Source organism: Amblyomma maculatum, chromosome 11 (genome assembly GCF_055883805.1).
Source record: "Amblyomma maculatum isolate TAMU_Amacu chromosome 11, ASM5588380v1, whole genome shotgun sequence".
Taxonomy (NCBI): domain Eukaryota; kingdom Metazoa; phylum Arthropoda; class Arachnida; order Ixodida; family Ixodidae; genus Amblyomma; species Amblyomma maculatum.
The window spans coordinates 14838463-14857238 of record NC_139354.1 but is presented as its reverse complement, the minus strand read 5'-3'; the positions used below and the strand labels follow the sequence as shown (position 1 = coordinate 14857238).

The 18776-nt window shown below is 43.9% G+C and overlaps 1 protein-coding gene across 1 annotated transcript in view; it reads right to left on the bottom strand.

Moving 5' to 3' along the window:
• Positions 1-372: 372 nt before the first annotated feature.
• The window catches only part of LOC146172913 (ubiquitin-like modifier-activating enzyme 1), a 49786-nt gene continuing 31382 nt past the window's right edge, over positions 373-18776 (bottom strand). Inside the window, exons 14-24 of the mRNA XM_084584535.1 lie at positions 16525-16721; positions 15929-15993; positions 15023-15071; positions 13647-13793; positions 10819-10893; positions 8817-9003; positions 7362-7630; positions 6280-6384; positions 5403-5486; positions 2432-2532; positions 373-514 (exon numbers count right to left, since the gene is read on the bottom strand). Coding sequence (XP_084440661.1) covers positions 373-514; positions 2432-2532; positions 5403-5486; positions 6280-6384; positions 7362-7630; positions 8817-9003; positions 10819-10893; positions 13647-13793; positions 15023-15071; positions 15929-15993; positions 16525-16721 — 1421 coding nt within the window. The remainder of the gene's footprint in view (positions 515-2431; positions 2533-5402; positions 5487-6279; positions 6385-7361; positions 7631-8816; positions 9004-10818; positions 10894-13646; positions 13794-15022; positions 15072-15928; positions 15994-16524; positions 16722-18776) is intronic.

Here is an 18776-nt window from a genome sequence, read left to right as displayed (position 1 = left end):
AGAATGTCGGTAACTTGAGTTATTTCTCTGACCCACTCTGCACGCTTTCTATATCTTAATGTTACCCCTACCCTACCATATAAGATAGTAGATTCTGTGTAATAAATTTTATACTATTGTATGATGCTGTTCCTGCTTATGATGATAAACAATTTGTGAGGGTGATTACCACTTCACAAAACAAAATTTAGTGACACCTGATTGAGGTGGTTAACGTAAGAGCGCTCGTTGCTCCAACGCACGACCGGCATTGCTCCAACGAAAGCAAGCCACCGATGCCGCCATAAATCCGGGGAAGCGCATATCAGGCGCCCTTAACAGCTATCACGGTAAAATTAGTGCCAACCTTCCCCGATGCGGCCTGGCGAAGCTTTACTTCGGCAGCACGTAGCGAACGGTGAGTACGTCTTCGAGCTCGTCGCCGTTGCTGTCATTCACCCACAGGTCGAAGATGAGGCTGCGCACGTGCGGTTCGATGGGCTTCTTGGACACCTGGCTCACCACTTGGCTCATGCTGCGTGGGAGGACGAAATGATGGGCTTGCCACTGGTGCCTGTCACTAGTGAGAACCCGTTATGCAAAGACGATTCTCGTACTATGACGCACATAGACTTTGCCGGCCTATAAGGGAGTATTCTTGTTAGCTCTTATACTACTGCTGACTCTAACATACTGTATTATAGTTTCATATCTTATTCAGTTCTACTCTGTCCTTTCTCCCGGTCAATCATATTTTTTATTTCCTTTTCCTTTTTCTTCGCTATCTCTCTGTTTCCGCCGCCCCAGTTCAGGCGCTTCAGCAATTGAGAAAGCAGATTCCGAGGTGACAAAAATCTTTCTAATTCCTGTTGTTCTAACCTTAATATATCACCACTTACTACTACTACCGCTACTACTTGTTAGCTGATTTTCAGGAAGGTTGCCAAAAATGATGCACGTTTTCTGCCTTGAATACATCGTTTGTTTTTTAAAACAAAACAACACGAGACGCTTGCTGAATACCGTTACTCTAATATGTGCATTGTTACTGTTCCACGAAAATATAGAGCAGGAGAGCTGATTCTCGCTACTAAATGGACAGCTTTAAAAGAGTAAGGCGAAAGCCTTTATGGGCGCATGAGTGCGGACAAGATTTGTGCGTCCGCGGAGGGTGCCACTCCATTCATTGCAGAGTAATGAATTGATTGATGAGTAAAATAATGGTTGTATAAGGAAAAGGGTGAAAAAATGTGTGCGCAAAATTTCGTTAATGTAACGAGTAGTTATTTACAGCTAGAAAAGTTAATTAAACTATAAAATAGCCAAGCACGTTGATATAGTGCGCAGACGTTTAAACAGTCACGGACGTCTAAATTGTGTAAAATGCGTCAAAATTGTGCAAAAACGTGGGAAAAAGAGAAAAAGAAGCAAAAAAGAAACAAATGAGTGAAGAAGCGGGAAATTAGTGTATACTCCGTTTCATACATCAGGTGCAACGCAGCGAAAGCTACGTAATTAGTCCGCAAGAAAAAAAATGGAGGCGTATCACTACATTATAAATATAAACAGCGCGAACACAAAGACAAAGGACAAGATATAAGAAAGCCACAGTACAAGCGCTTGTACTGTGGATTTCTTATATCTTGTCCTTTGTCTTTGTGTTCGCGCTGTTTATATTAATAATGAATAGGTACCAACTCGCCCAGCAAAGTATCTTGGTATCACTACACGCTCGTTTTGTGGAAGAGTTAGCAGAGTGGTTCTTGCGGAAACGGACTCTATTCCGAGCATACACGTTTGCAATAACTTGCTTCACGTGCTTAGACGTCTTCGCAGTGCGGATCTTATAGAAAAAATGCGCACCGAAGAACCATTTTCTCAAAAAGAGATGCGCAGCGCGGAGGGCACAGCCAGCGCCATCTAGTGGCACCGCTGGCAAGGTTGCGGGGCAGCGAAAACGCGACACGAACGAAAACGACTTAAAAACATACAAATTCACCGAATCCGAGCCTTTCTCCTTAAAAAAGGTGCTGTTTATGAAGTTGATGGCAAATGTAAGATGTATTAAGCTTGCAGACAAAATAACTATTATTTGCTCTCGTCAAGGGCAGGCACTATTTTTCATCGCGGATGCGGAGAGCGCGAACAAGAGCTGTAGCTTTGCAGTGTTGCACTTGATGTATGAAACGGAGTATAGAGTCCCAGGAAAAGCTTTCGCCTTGCTGTACTTAAGAGAGATCTAAATGACTATAACGAATGTTTTTTTTTTTTTATTTCTATCCCTCTGGCTGTACATTTATTTATCTAAAATGTTTCAATATAATTTTTTCCCATTCGACACCTCTCGTTACTTAATACTTTTAGCCGCCCTGCTGTTTTCAGAAGTTACCGGAATAATTCACGCGGCATCACCAAGCGAGGATGTTGCTGTCGCAACGATAGCCGTACTTACGGAAGGTTCAGCCGCTCGAAAACCTTGGGTGGTTGCATGATGAATGAATACAGCATGCTGACGCCATAGGACATCATCGTGATCTCGACTTTGTGCTCGTTCTGCAGGTGGCGAAAAACAAGAAAATCAGCAACCGCCAACCAGCCGCGGTGGCTCAGTCGTCAAGACGCCCAAATACTCGTCCGGAGTTCCCAGGTTTGAACCCGACCACGGCACCCGCGTTCCTATGGAGGCGAAACACAAAAGCGTCAGTGTGCAGTGCTATGACAGTGCACGTACGTTAAACACCTCAGGAGGTCGAAATCATTCTGGATCGCTCCCCTACAGCACCCTTTTCACTTTCTTTCAATCCTTTACGTTCCTCCCTTCCATTAAATCGCAAATCAGGCTTTCACGGAGATGTGTGACAGATACTTCTTCCTTCCTTTCCTCTAAGAACTAATTTGCATTTTATATAACATTTTACATAACAAATGGCATGGGAAAGCTTCAACCCTTATTGACGTTGTGCAAGGAAAGAGGTGGTATATGAGCAACGTACGTACAAACTCTAAACGTCCGAACGCTATCCTGCCGGTGTCATCCTGTTGGTCTTGTTTAACAGGGTGACAGAAAAACGGTGTAACGCGATGAAGGCCCGATAGAGAACTGGTTATAAGGCGTCAAGTCGAATCTGGATGAGTATAAGTGCATGTTTGTTTTTCTAAAAGAATACGGGAACACTTTGTTGTTGTTGTTTTTTTTTTTTGCGAATCATCGTTGCTATGCTTTGGCCAGTCACGTGTAAGCGCAACCAGACAAACGACAGGAATAAAGCAAGCAGTGCTAAGAACGTGCATTTATCCTCATGTCCATCTTACTGCAATCCCAAATACAGTAAAAGAAACATAAATGGCTGATGTTTAACTTTGCTAATCCCATTTAGACAAATCCAAAGCCTCGTTTTGCTTGCTTTTTTGCTCAGGTTAGGCTTAGGTTTAGATATGGGCAGACTTGGGTATGCAGCGAATAAATTACCGAGACTATGGAGTCGAGGACGCCGCCAATAACAATAGGGAACACGTGACGCGGTATCTGCCGTCAGAGGTCAAAGTCAAAAGTCAAGTGGTTGTGCACCATAGGTGGTACCATGGTTAAGCTACATAGCCACACTATGACCTCTGGCTTGTTGAAGGTCAAGCGGCTTGTTAGTTTGACCTTGCCTGATACATGGTGTTGTGAAGCTATATCGCTTCAGAAAAGAAATAGCAGCGGTTCAACTCTAAATTGAAGATCCAACAGTAGCTCTTCGCGGTTACGCTTTCAGTTTCAATAGCTCAGATGCTTGGGGGGTGGGTTGAGCGACGGCTTCTCCGCGGCTTCGTTCACTGGTCTATTCACGGTTAGTTTGGAGTTGCGGTAATCATTGTTGTGGAGTTTCCCTGCCTGTATAAGGCTTACTCTCGCTGTCGTTCTTTCTTCAATTCGTTTTCCTGGTTGGCTAAACCCGATGGGTGACCTGATTCCGTCAATATTTGGCGACGCCGGCGTTTATCAGCTCTTCGAACTTCACGATCCGACGTGCTCGGCACCTGGGTCATGACTGGCAAGGCGGAAGCTCAGCAGCCACTTTATACAGTGATCGCGCGACCTGGTGACGTTAGTATACAGCCCTCAGCTACCACATTATCCATCTACCGGTCGTAAGCGTCCACCCGACATATATATTGTAGCGTGTGCAACACACCGCGAGACTCATGCGCTGACTTGAAGAAGGGGCCCCGTGACGTTCGATGCGAAGACGTTGAAGTTTGGTGCTGACCGTCTCTCGGTGCTTTGGACCTGCTCTCCGGTGCTTTTTGGCTCAACCTCCATTAAAACCAACCTTTTGGTTACGGGTGCTGACCGTCTCTCGGTGCTTTGGACCTGCTCTCCGGTGCTTTTTGGCTCAACCTCCATTAAAACCAACCTTTTGGTTACGGGTCTAAACGGTAACCTGACACTGGTGAAGATGCTGGGTACGTGACAATATAATGCCTCCCTTTAAACAAACCCTATAAACGTGCCAGCATGGCCTAGGAGTGGTGTGCCTAACTAGGAGTCCGAGAGTCCTGAAAAGTGGCTTTCTATCCAACCCTCTCACCTCCAGTGAGCAATCCGATTTGCCAGCTACTCCCAACTTTCTGACAGCCGCGTCGCACTTGAGGTCATAAAATAAATGTCAGATGTCGAGATCATAAGATCAAGGCAATGGGTCAACGTTGATGTTAATGCGGTTTGACTGAATGTACATCCTTGAGGTTGGATGAAGGTCAAATATCCGGTAATACACGACAGCAAGCTCGGCTTTTGCGTTGAGTAATGTTATCGCTCTGAAACGATTTTGAATGTTTTGATTTGCTTTTTTTGTTCATCGAAGGCTCCTGCCGTTAGTGCATAACTCGCACATGGGCTGGAGAAACCCAGTGCTTGAGTACAGAACTAGATTTCTGCCAGTCTTGTTCTGGCATTTTACTTTTAATCTGTTTTTGCGAACAACGAATAGCCACCAAAATTAACTCGTTTTGCTTCTGCAATGCGCCAGGAGCGCTTTTAGCGCCTGTTGCAGCTATTTTCACCAGTGCTTCAGAGTGTTAATCTAACTTTTCCTTGTTGCTGCATTTCTAATGTCACAAGAATAACAGGGATAGTTACGGCACCTCAAACGCAGATAGCTTATGCACTGATTAACTAAGCATTGTAATTCACTCCCCTGAATGTGGCGTTTTCCGTATATAGATAGATGAGTTATTTTGTGCTTCTTTCCTCGATGCAATTCCGTTAAAAAAAAAAAAAGAAAGCTAAATATAGTGAACTCAATGTTGTCTTTTGAGGAACTCGAAGTCAAGTAATCGAAATAGCAATAATATATTAGCGCTAAACCACATTCATTATGCTGGTACGCCGGTAACATTAAAAGCATAACTTGGCATCTTTACAGCGGCGTACCCACCTTGAAGTAATCAAGGAACTGCTTCAGCGTCAGCTCTCCCTGTACCTCGAAGAGGTCCCAGAGGGTGAAGTCGCGGCCATTAAGCTGCGAGGGAATGGAACAACTTGAGTACTCATGTTTAACACATACATGGCGCGCATTAATGAGACTTCGCAAGCAACTCCGTTTAAATTTTGCTTTCAGCAGAATCCGATTCTTGACTTTCTGAGGACTGCTCCCTCCCAAGTGGCAACAAAGGTAAGATATTTTGCTAAAACGTTTCTCAATTTAAGATTTATTTTTTTCCCCAGCTGCTGATCCAAACTCGTAGCACTTTCCTATAGTTTGCATAAGCTTTGCTTTTAGTGCACGTAACCTCCATAAATATATGATAACTAATCGGCACAAGCCAGCTTCGATGTACGCAGTGTTCTTTTAACCTTGCTGAGTGCATTATTTTCAAAACGTAGTGTACAGGCGTTTGCCCATTTTCCCTCTCATCAAACTCAGCCAAGCTGTGTACTACGCGAGTACAACAATGGATTAGAGATTCCAAGTTCTAGTACACAAGCACACACAACGGCAAAGTTGTATTCATAAGATTATTGATACGATATCTAAAAAAATGTCAAGAACGATCGAATAAAATAAAAATGCTCTAGAATTTGCATTCTGAGACCTCTGTGGAATGTTTCCGTTTTTAGTATACGCCATTTCCGATATTACTAGTAAATGTTCCACATTCATCTCTTATGCATATGTGCAGGTTATTCGGACGTTACCATTCGCGGCCCATCAGGGCTCTTTATAAGCTGAAATTAATATCCACTGAACAACTCGCGCGCGTCTAACCTTTCATAGAATTAGTGCCAGGCAAAACGAAAGGAAATAGCTTTACCTTGGTCTTTTTCGCAGCTATTGGCTCCGAGAAGGCAAACAAAGGAAGCGCCAAGTTGACAAAGCTGCTGCGGTAGAGCTCTAACTTGCTGTGCCCCTGGACCAACTGCACGACAGAAAGCAGGCAATGAAAAACATTAAAGGGCCCCTGAAACGGTGCTTGACGTAACGGAAAGTTTTAGTTTACCGTGATCCGCGATCCGCTACCGTGATCCGCCACCGCGCGTTCCACTGCGCATGCCCAGACCTCCTTGATACCGATAGATGGCGCCACATACTGGATGTCGGCACATAGATCTGCCGCGTCGGGACAAATCAGACGCGCGGTAGAGGGTCACAGTGGCGGATCACGGATCACGGTAAGCTAAGCATCTCTAATATTCGAATGCAAGAATTCCGCAGAGGGGGCCTTAGTGAGTATTGGGATAACATTTTGAACCTTTGCGTGCAGCCTATAATTTACAAATAGGTTTTAAAAATGCTTCAGGCGACCGCTCGAAAGCATTAGGACGAAACCTCCTCACGCGCTCCCTCTCCGATGGCGTCATCAGGGTTTGCTCAGTGCGCCCACTGATTGAGCGCTATGACATTCGAGGAATGGGCCTTGGTGGGGCGCCGTGGCGACTTTTTTCTTCGTTTTTTTCTTGCTCACCAGAGTGCGCTTACGCCTTTTTGACAACTTGTGGCGCCCTCTGAGGTGTGGTTAAAAAATCGTCTGCTACTGGTTGAAAACGTCCTTGGGAGACGCAGCTGCCTGAGAAATCGCCATGTCTGTACTTGAAAGCTACCGTCATCTGTCGCATACGCCTCTCAACGGTATGAATTGCGCATGGCCCCCGAGATCAGCTCCAGCTACGCCGATCGCGGAGGCCAGGAAATGCGCATTACGCGAATGCCCCTGAGAACTTCGACGCCAATCAAAACTTCGTTTGAGGCGTTCCTAAATTTTATTAATCATTTGCTTCCAATGGAATATTTCTTTCACCGCCACTCAGGATGCAGTGTACTAGTGAACTATAAGTTGAAACTTAGCAGCGAAAACTCGCTAGACACTTCGCTCAGGTATAGGTCGAATTTGCGTACCTTGTACAGCTCGAGGCAGGCAAAGCCTGCGACAAGCGACGTGGTGGTCGCGATGGCGGGAATGATCTTGCCCGCAATGAGTTTGCTGTGGTGCCGGTCGGCAGGCGGGATCCCGTAGTTGGCGGCACGCAAGTTGGAGGCTGCTACGATGAAGTCCATGTGGAAGTTTGTGTCGTCGTCCTTTTCGAATTCGAGCGGGGTCACCTTCACTCCCGCCATCGACGAAGGCACCGGCAGCTCTTTGAGCAAAGTGTTCAGTCGGTCCGGATCTGATAACAAAAGGGCTAATTCGGTTACTTGTTGGTGCATAAGCCAATATCAAACGCTAAAACTTTCTAATATGTGCAATGTTCCCGAAAATACCGCTTAAGCAGAATGTCTGCATCTCTTCAAACATTGGAATATAAAAGCGATCACGAGCGAATCTTCTTTCGCGTAGCAAAGGGACAAGACACAAGCGCTGACTTACAACTGTCTTCATTTCACTGGAAACGAATAAACGAGGCCTGTGGATATTCGCCTCGCGTGTTTATTTGTTTCCAGCGACAAGTGGTAAAGAGTACATTGGGCTAACTGACAGGCGTATAAACTAAAAACTTCTAGAACGCAAAACGAATTTTGAGCAAGCGTCCAGAAACCTGGGGATTCATTGCAGAGACTGAGCCTGAAGAACTTGTGCACCTGAGCTCAGCAAATGCAAAGTAATTGTCAGACACAAAGAACAGCTGGTCCGAGAAATTATCCAGACAGCTTGGATAACGAGGCTGAGTGATTGTTGTGTTAGCACGCCATCCGTCGCATTAACCGACCAAGAATTAAACTTGTTAAGAATGTAACTCGCTTCTTTGATTAGAAGACTTTGCTCGTCATTTAAGATTGCTCAATTTTATGGCTGTGACGCATGTGATTAAAAATGTGGTGCAATGTGAAGTCGTGTTTCTTCCAAATGAAGACAGTTGTAAGTCAGCGCTTGTGTCTTGTCCCTTTGCTACGCGCTGTTTTGTCACCAATCATCTGAGAAGTTGTCGCTTCGTGAGTTCAGACTGACTGGACCTTCGTCACAATTCGACAAGAGTGCGCTGCTGCTAAACTCGCCGTAACTACGAAAAAAAAAAAAAAAACATCGTTTATAACTTCATATGCTGCAAATATGATATATCTTCAAAGGCATCTTCTGAACATCTGATATGCAGATTATTCATTCACAAGTTATAGCCTGCCCGTGTTTTTTACAGACACGACCATATTCGCTCTGACCCTGAACTTATAGCCGTCCAAGCAGGGGCATGTGCACGGAATTTAAATAAGGCAAATATATCTAATTTATGCCGCTTAAAAAAAATATTCTATTCAAGTAAACAGTATTTTACTTCCTGTTGAGCTTTTTGGAGGAAGAATGTGGTAGGATCCCAAAAAGGAACGTCAGACAAATACAGAAAAAAAAAAGCAACGCACCCATAGTTCCCCCCATTTGTGCCTGTGTGTCTGTGACGGATATCTGCATGCCCGACCTTGGCTGGAACGGCGGAACTTTGACCAGCTTGAGGATACGTGCAATCTCTCGTCTGTCCGTGCACTTTGGGATGCCATACATGGTCGCCCGAAGATTGGCTGTTGCCACCACATAGTCCATGTGCAGCGTCTGCAAGACACGAGGCAAACGGCAGCTGCTCGACAATCGTTCTCTGTGCGCTGACATGCACGCGTACGTAAAATGAAACACCAGTGCATTCGGGAGCAAAAGTAGCGCATACCGCGCGATCTTCGACTAAACGCTGACGTAACTCCACATCGCGGCGGCAGCTGGTATCACTATATAGGCGCAAAATAGGTCATTCTTATAGGCGAGCATGTTGGTTGTCTGGTTTATCTCCGTCGAGCTCGAGCATTCTTGAAATACTGGAAATCGGTCATTATGATGCAGTTTAGTCGGTGCTAGAGTCGTATAAGCGCTTTTTCTGCGAAAGTGGAATCTGCTGCTGATACTGAGACGCATAATAAAAATGATTCAGAACTCGCACAATTATTCCCCAATGAGTAAATTCGCTACTCAAACGAGTAGAAAATTTGCGGATCAAAGCAATTGCGCTTTTAATCATAATCCAGGCTAACCGAGGTATATCGATCTCGAATTGGATCACAAATTAGATCATAGATTCATAAAAATGGATATAGATAAGGTTATTTGTAATATACATGCAAGACCACTTTGCATCCACGCTAATGGTACACTTCTTTCAGTCACATGCCGCCCACTCGGAAGGCATTGTTAGGCACAAGCTGCTCCGCATGCATTGAAGGCGCTTCGGATGCTACTGAGGAACTCTCGACTGGCTATCTCATGAGAAAAGCACGCGAGGACTACTGCTAGGCCTTAGTAAGGTTGGCTTCAGCGCACGACAGATATGCGGCTTGAAAATGAGCACGATAGGTCGTATAGTAACCCCCAAGCACACACCATGGGCTCCTCGCAGCTGACCCATCCTCGCTCGCGAAAAATGATCGAAATTCCAATAATGGTGTAATAAGTTACATTTTTGCACAGGAGTTTCAAGGTGCGAATGCATGTTCGATATAGCCAATAATTCGAAATGTTCGGTTTCGATATGCCTGGGCTGCACTCCAGCGCAGAATGCACTAGATTGCATATGAGTTACCTACCGCAAATAGCAGAGATAATTTCGAGAATTGTTTTGCTATTCAAGCTCGGCGGTAGATATAAACCAATTTTATTCATGGGTTTTAGTAAGGCAAAAGATGACTATGCTATTTATTACCTGCTATTTGAAGCCGCTGTAGGATGCTGGCGAGATTTTGAGAAGTTGGTTAGGAAGGGCCCGAGTTGCCCTTTTTTGAGTCTTCTTTGACGTCGCACTGTCCCATCATGCTATACGTGCAGACCAACGTGCACGGAAAGCACTGGTGTGTACTTCGTTTATAGAAATGTGCACAACTGCGCCAGCTACTACACATACATGCCAATACATAATCATGCGTTTTCAGTTCTACTCAACTCTGTAATGTCAGTTACTGAAACGTCTGATAGAGCTTCCAGGAATTTGTCACCGATTTATACTTCCGCTGAAGAAATGTAGAATAAAAGAAAGATTTACCGAAAAACGAGTGACCAAAGAGTACTTAAAGCTAGCTAATTTTGGTGATTGCTGAATGGTAAAGGACAATAAACCTTGGCGAAAATGCGCTCCCACATAAAGAAAATAAAGAATAAAAACAGCTTGAATAACCGCCAGTACCCCATTACGGCCAGATAATTTTAACGCTGTCCTGCCGTTGCAGTCACCTTCTTCAAGAATTAATATTTCAGGCGGCCCTCGGCATTTTTCTAATTTGGCCCTTCAGCTGGTTCCGAGTGTAGAGGTGAAAAGTGCTCATGTTTCTGAAAAAAACTGTAGCACACATGACCGATGGACAATTAGGTGTCAATGAGTGAACACACCTCATTAGCGTTGAACTCGATGGGGTGAGGACATCGCTTGAAGCCCGACCAGAACGGTGCGCCCGAGCTTGTGAGCTAAATCAAAGAATAAGCAAGTGCAAAGCAAATGAATATTTCAGAACAGTGCAGAAGGCATTCGGCGTAGGCTGGTTATATTAGGCTGTTCGTTCTTTCTTTTTTTTTTTTTTTTTAGATTTAGAGTATTAAGAACTTTTTTTTTTTTTTTAAGTTTAAAGGATTAAGAAAACTCTTTCAAATACACTGGTACGGTAAATGTAGGCAAAGTGTACAGCAAGAATGACTTTAGGCCCGTGATGGAGCTCTATGGTCAAACAATAAGCCATCTGGAGCTAATTAAAGTTCATTTCTTACATTACAGAGGTACGATAGTAATACGAAATTGAAGGTCGTCAACATCGAAAGTGTACACAGATTTGAGTTTTGCTCAATCAGCAGCGTGATTTGAGATAAGGAATGTAAAAGAAAGAATCCGCATTTGAAATCCGATAGAGTTTGAATTCCCGCATTTATAGAATTTATTTATAGAATTTAATTATAGAATTTATAGAATTCCGTGGGTGCTTCTGGTATTGCTCCCCTGAATTTTTTCTGTGCGATCAAGTACCTAAACGACGCTTTTGTCTGATGTAGAAGAATCCCGAGCGACGCCGTTTTTTTTTTATATTTTTCCAACGCAAAGCCGACTCAACGCTCAACAAACTTTCAAATTCGTATTTTTGAGGTTTGGTATTTTGGACGACGCAGCCGATTTAAAGAAACGTGTCAAAACTGAGCGCGCCTTCGATATTCACGACCTTCATTTCTTTCTAATTTTCCCCCCTAAAGTCAAGATTATAAAGTTGCTTAGTTTACTTTAGTCAACTGTCTTCTAGTTATTGAGCTATCTGACGCACATAATGTTTCCTGCTGTACAATAGCATACGACATCGATTTATCTCGTAAACATGAAAAATTGCAACGCTTTTTATTTACCGCCATGCTTCTATGACTCTTGCGGGCTTTGCGCGACAAACTCGTAAAGAGGAAGATGGTGAAGTAAAACAGTCACATATATTCATTTCTAGGCAGTTTACGCTAAGGTTTTCAGAAAAAAATCTTAGTAAAAAATTTAACAGGTATGAGAAGCAAACATACCCACTAAATTTGATAATGCCAACAGCAAGAAAAAAACAAAAACAATGCGACTATGTAGCCTAACACATTGTCTTAGATGGGAAAAAGAAAGAATGGTAAAGAAAGCTCGTGTAGAGACTTTACGAGATACCTGTACGGTTTTACCATACAGTTCTCTTGAAGTGAGTTGGTTTCTATGGTTTGAAAATACTATCAAACTGTTATTTTTAATTACTGATGCCAATAATTTTTGTAAACTGCTACGGTGATATAATGGCCTCCAGGGTCTTCGTCAAGCTGTATGAGCTGCTTTTAGCCCAAGAGACCATGAAGATTTCTAGAAAAAAAAAAAAGTCTACAGCTGAATTGAGTGTAGGCGAAAGCCGAGTACGCTGGTGTACTCGAAAAGGCAATGGTTCGACAAACTTGGCAACATGCCAAAACGCCGCGGGTGCGCAACCGCACACCGTCAGCCGCGCACGCACTAATTAGTCTCTGTACGTCGAATCCGCCGGTATGTGACGGGACGGGAAGTGGGAAGTAGCGCCATCTGTTGGCGCTACTCATCTGCGCATGCGCACTGACGCTCACGCGATAGCGGTAGACGCCCAACCAGTCACGCTACACACTTGCAGCCCTCCTAATATTTTTCACTTTTTGCTTTTATGGAGAGGAGCTGTCCTGTGAGATTGCACTTGTCACGGATATATTTTTTTTTTCGCTCACTTTCAGCTGTCTCCCTTGCCCAATTCCCATTCTGTGTAACAGCACAGAACTTGAATTCAGCGTCGTAGCTTCTTCGCCCCTAGGCAGCGTCACACTGAGAAACACAGTGGAGGACACACGCGAAGGCAAACGAATATGACGTCAAAATCGAAACTTTCAAGAATAAGTTTCTTTTCCGCATATACTCGTAAGCCGCAAATATTTATGCGACGCACCGATGAAAGAGTAAGAAAAACAAATGCGGATTATGTAAAAAAAAAACATAGTTCTTCCTACGGCCGGAACATTTCGTATAGTGTAATTGAAATCTGATCGACTAAGCCACCAGATAGACTCTTAGTTAAGAGTTTGGAATACATTGATGTGGAGAATAATAAAAAGAATGAAATAAGAGAGCAGTTTTTCAGAATCCAGAAAAGCGCGGCCATATTGCACAGGAAATGGCTATACAATAGTTTAAGAAATTTGTCCTGGTCCGAGGATCAAGACAAGCTTTTCTTTCAATAGGTTTCTGTGAAAACATGGGCAGCTTTTTACAACAGTGTGGCGGCGTTGTTTTAACTACAATGAGCAATTCTTTATTGTTTATGGTCGGGGGATCTCAAAATAGGTTCCACGGTACCCAGGGGTTCCGCGGACTGCTGCCGTAGGTTCCGCGAGCTCCCACGAAACAACTCGTCCGCTCCCATGTCTTACTCCTTGCTATGAGTGTGGGCCACGTATAACGCCTGGTTCGTTGAAATCCATTTTAAGGCATTCAATTTTCTTATCATATAGTATAGCTCGTTCCAGAATGGTCCCTAGTATGAGCAACATTGCCTTTCACAAAAGTTATCTACGCCATCGTGAGAGATTCCTATTAACCCACTGTACTAATAAAGATGGTTATGTTCTTCCAGTAATGTCCGTCGTTAGTTCAGAATGCAGCTTTGAATTCGAAGCGAGGAGCGAGAAAAGGCACTCCTCACATGATCCCTGGGAAAGTTGAAGAGCAACTGCTGGATCTGGTTGCTGTACTGGTTTTGAAAGTGGAGCCTCGCCCAGGCGACGCAGTCACTGAACGACGTCGGGATCTCGTCCACGAGCATGCGTTTGACCCCTTCGAGCACCTCGATCTGTGCAAGCGAAAAGCGAAATTAACAACACTCCGGGGATAAAAAACAACTAACAAACATCGTAAACAACTCAAAACACGCACATATACTTTTCAAATTCGCCTAAGTGGTGAGGGTTGATTCGCAGTGCTCAATCGAAGAAAAAAGAAACACGGAAAGTTTGTGATGAGGGGTTCGTTCAAGCGATGCTTTATTAATGCAAAACTAGAATGTAAGCGAACTGACCCGGACAGCGGAGCAGAGCGAAATGACGTGAAAAAACTGAAGTCCTCACTGAGCTTGCATAATTTATCCAGAATGTGTATTAGTGGATCACAATAACAGTTTGGGATAAGAGTATTAGTTCGCCATTGAGAAGATCATTTCAAATTCGACCTAGCATTTTCGGAGGTTGAGTGGCTTTGTTTTGTTCTCCTTATTTTATTCGTCTCAACATGCCTGCTGTTGACTGAGCGTCGTCTATTCCGTCAAATGAATAGCCAGGTCATTAGCTTAATGTAGGAATTAGCCCCCTCCCCCCCCCCCCCCCATGTTATCGTCAGATAATTCCGAAGGCCCCTTTTTCAATAAAGTGTTTTTTTCCTAAGCTGGGGGGGGGGGATAAAAGGTAAGGATAAAAGCACGCTCAGAAAACTTCAAGTAGCCTGGGAGAGAAAAGGTTCTCTCTCTCTCTCTCTCTCACACACACACACACACACACACACACACACACACACACACACACACACACACACACACACACACACACACACACACACACACACACACACACACACACACACACACACACACACACACACACACACACACACACACACACACACACACACACACACACACACACACACACACACACACACACACACACACACACACACACACACACACACACACACACACACACACACACACACACACACACACACACACACACACACACACACACACACACACACGGGCGCGCGTGCATAGACAGGAATGTGCACTGAACACTCATGTTAAGATGCCCACTCACACGGTAATTATATGTCCAGCATCACAGAACAGGCAGTTTAATAATAATTACAATTAATCGCAAAGTTTAAGTGTACAACAGACCAAGTGCTTCGTTAAAGAGCAGATCGAATGAGCGTCGATAGTTGTTCAGGTAACAAAATGGCGCATGATTGCATATGGCGTTAAATACAGTACAGTGAAGGATAGAAAAAAAAAGAGACAACAATACTTACTGGTTGGTCACCCGACAGCTTTAACGTCTTCTCCACAAACATGGGATCACTGGTAACAGGCAACAAACAGGAGAAGATTACGGCAAACAATATGTCGTACAAAATTCTTTAACGCCACAAAGTTCGGAATCATCTAGTGGATGCTCCACAAAACACACAAGTGGGGTGAACGCCAAAAAGAGCCCCTCGCAGCGACATAGTCTTCCGTAGCAGCATGAGCAACTGAAGCTCATTATTTAAGTGGAAATATAGACTAAAGTAAAATTATCCTTAGCAAGATTTACAAATTTCTTTTGGTTATTCTCTTTTTTTAATGTGCATGACAATAGCCCACGGGCTCATTTCCAAGTTATATATGGCATTTTTTCTATTTCCTGTTATTGGTTCTTTCAACTTGCCAGCGCATATTTTTTTCACTTGCTTTCGTGTCAGTTCTCCGAGCCCTCCACTAAATTTTTTATTCGAATGAATATAAGGTTTGACAAATTCTTATTAGTCATCCTCTTATGACATAATCCATCATAATTAAACGTCCCCAAAATGAATTGATCATCATTCGCATGAACTGACGTCATCGCAAAGCGACGTCTCATGACGTAGTAGAAGCGTAGGCTCCTCGGTCATACTAATTGGTCCCATAACGGATTAAACCCCTCACACGTACGTGACGCGTTGGACCGTTGACCCTGATACACGTTTCATGTTATGTAAACGTACCACGCATTCGCCACTATATAGTTGTTTGCTATTGGATTTTATTTTCTGTATAGTTAGACTTCGACCACAATTCTTTAGTAACGTGTATGGATCTATTTTGCGCCATATGTTTACACTTAAAGCTCTAAAAAGGCGCCAAATGCAGGTGAAGAAAATGAAAGGCGTGCATGCCCAGCCCATATAACTCACGTCAAAAACTTTGAAGCATTCTCTGCATCCTGCTTGAACAGGCCTTCAAATTCATCACGGGCCCACTGCAGGAATAAATAATTTCAGGTTGATTTAGTGCGGCACTGCTTTATTGCTTTAATACAGTGAACATTATTAAAGTTGGGCAAAAGGTTCACTGCTTGAAGGGGCCTGCCATTCTCGCAACAAACGGTGCACTTGGCATAAAGATTGGGATTTAAAACAATGCAGAATCTGTCATGAAAACTACACGACGGAATAGAAGAGCCAAATGATATGAGTATAAAACAAAAAATGCACCTCGCGGAAAATAAAATACGCCACTCTTCTGTTGCGCGCTTTCTAGCCAGAACGACCTTGTGATTTGATTGTCTCCATTAGAAACCCTATTATTGCGTGCACAAATGCCAGACACCAAGAGTTCGCGATGACTTTAGTGTTCAATGAGAAAATCAACTCAGAAACCGGTAAGACCACAACAATCACTGCTTCGCTAATGGAAACAGCGGCAAACCTGGGGACTTTTATATTGCTAGTAACCATAAAACTGACTCCAGCTAACCGCTGGTTTTCAACCGACCTCAAAGCCTTTATACCTGCAAGGTGTGTTCGATGGCGTTGGGGAAGTGCTTCAGTGTGCAGATGGGAATTGACTTCTCGGGTGGGTCGCGAGTGGAGGAGTACGACTCCGTTAGGTGTGGGACCACCACCTGTACGTTGCCCTTGGTGCCCAAGGTGCCGGACTCGAGCAGAGGCTTGGCGTGCTGGACGCACCTGATGTCGATGTACATGCCTGCAACATATACGCGTTTCATTGCCACTTCTGTATTGCACCGCGCTGAACAAAAGTAAAGGTCAGCTTTTCAATTAATAATGGATGGCGGCTACATAGACGAACAATATTGGGACGACTTTTCAGGTGCCTAAGACTAACGTGGGCTTAGTTTATGGGGTTTAACACCTCAAAGGACTAATGCTATGAATGACGTCGTAGTTTAGGGCTCCTAGATATTTCGACCACAGTTGCTAGTAATTCAAAGTCTTAGCGGGGAGTCGCAGACCTATGCCTACTACTTGGGCAATTTAGCAAAGTTGACCACTGAACTAATACTTCGTACAGAAAGGCAATGCTTCCGAATTTTTTGGAAACAATTAAGACATATCCTGGTAGCAAGTTACAGCTCTCGTTTCCTGCTACTGCGACACATCGACAGAGCCCCCGATGGTAGACAATCCCATCGCCGAAAAACACTATTGCGATGGTTGTAAAGACGGCAAAGCACTTCTGGAATCACTTTGGAATGTACTGAGCTGCATCAAGAACTTGGTCCATTGTACTCGGAAAATTATGGCACGAAGTACATAGGTACAGCCGTTCTCGAAATTTTAGCCCTTTACCCTCAAAGTAGGAAGAGTGATCAGCGTCAACTGCTTCGAAAAATGGTTGACATAACGATACCACCACGCATGATGATTACCGCAATGATGCCGCCATGCATCACCGCCACTGCCACCGATGAATGGCTGCGCTTGGGTGGATTTCAATGAATAATTACACCCTTATTACAAATCTACTCCACCTTGGGGGATTCTCTTAAATATCTTACCAACACCATTCTCACTTCGAGGTATTGATCAATACCGGCCACTAGCCTACTCAGCTATCGGTCCAAACAGTGTTCGTACATATCATTTGGTTTTGCATAAAGTTTCTTGAAAAAAAAAATTCCCTCTTGCCCTACCATCTGTTCTGCTGACCATCCTGGTTAGCTCAGCTGGCAGAGCGACTGCCCCGGAAAGGCGGTGGTGCCGGGTTCAATCCCCGGACAGGACGAATTTTTCTTTAACTATGAATTTTCTTAGCTTTACTTTGCAGCCGTATGGTTACGCTTGGGTGGATGTCAATGAATAATTACCGCCTTACTACAAATCTACTCTACCTTGGGGTATTCTCCTAAATGTCCGACTACTGCCACTGATGAAACGCACTTAACCGTAACAGCCTTAGAAAGAACGGGCGAATATGCGGCTGAGGGGAAGCACTTACCCAGTTTTCTAAGCTTCTTCAGTGTCTGTAGTCGGCTTTTCTGTGTGAGTACTGTTATCAGCTCGGAGTGCAGCTTTCAGTCCTTAGGAGGAAATGTATCAAACAAGGGCCTACATTACATTTCAAATTGGAATTCAGAAGTGCCTAAGCTGACCTTCGCCGGTTGGTTTCCGGGTAGAGTGGCGGTGAAGTCGAACAGGCAGATTTCTACATGTGCATAACGATTTCTGGCTTTTTGCTGCCGAGCACAGCTTGAGGACGCGATGGCAATTGAAGCACCGACGTGCCGAACGGTATGACGACGATTACATTTCAATGACCATACATGCATTAATGCCATGACGACGATTAAATCGATCACGTCTCAATGACCACACATGCATTAACGGTATAACGATGATTACATAGATTACATCTTAATGACTACACAGGCATTACTATATGTTAAACTAAAACCTTTTTGACCCCCTTCTTGAATTCTTTCTTTTCTCGCAAATTGTATAACTTGAACCACCTTCCTTAATCCACTTCGATTGTTTCTGACCTCTCTTTTTGTTCTGTTGCTATTGCTTCTAATGTGCAACATCTTGGTGGTCGCTTATCTTACTCTTTCCTTTGTTTGGGGGATTTATTGTTCTTTGCATTTCCCTTTTATTTTGTTAATATTTTTATGTGTTATCCACTCTTCGGTGGGTAATTGTTTCGCTCAGAGAATAAAATAAGTGGATAAAACAGCATCGAATGACAACAACGAAGCAAAACCGAGGGAACTAGGTCAGTGCCGGGGAATGTGTCTAAGCG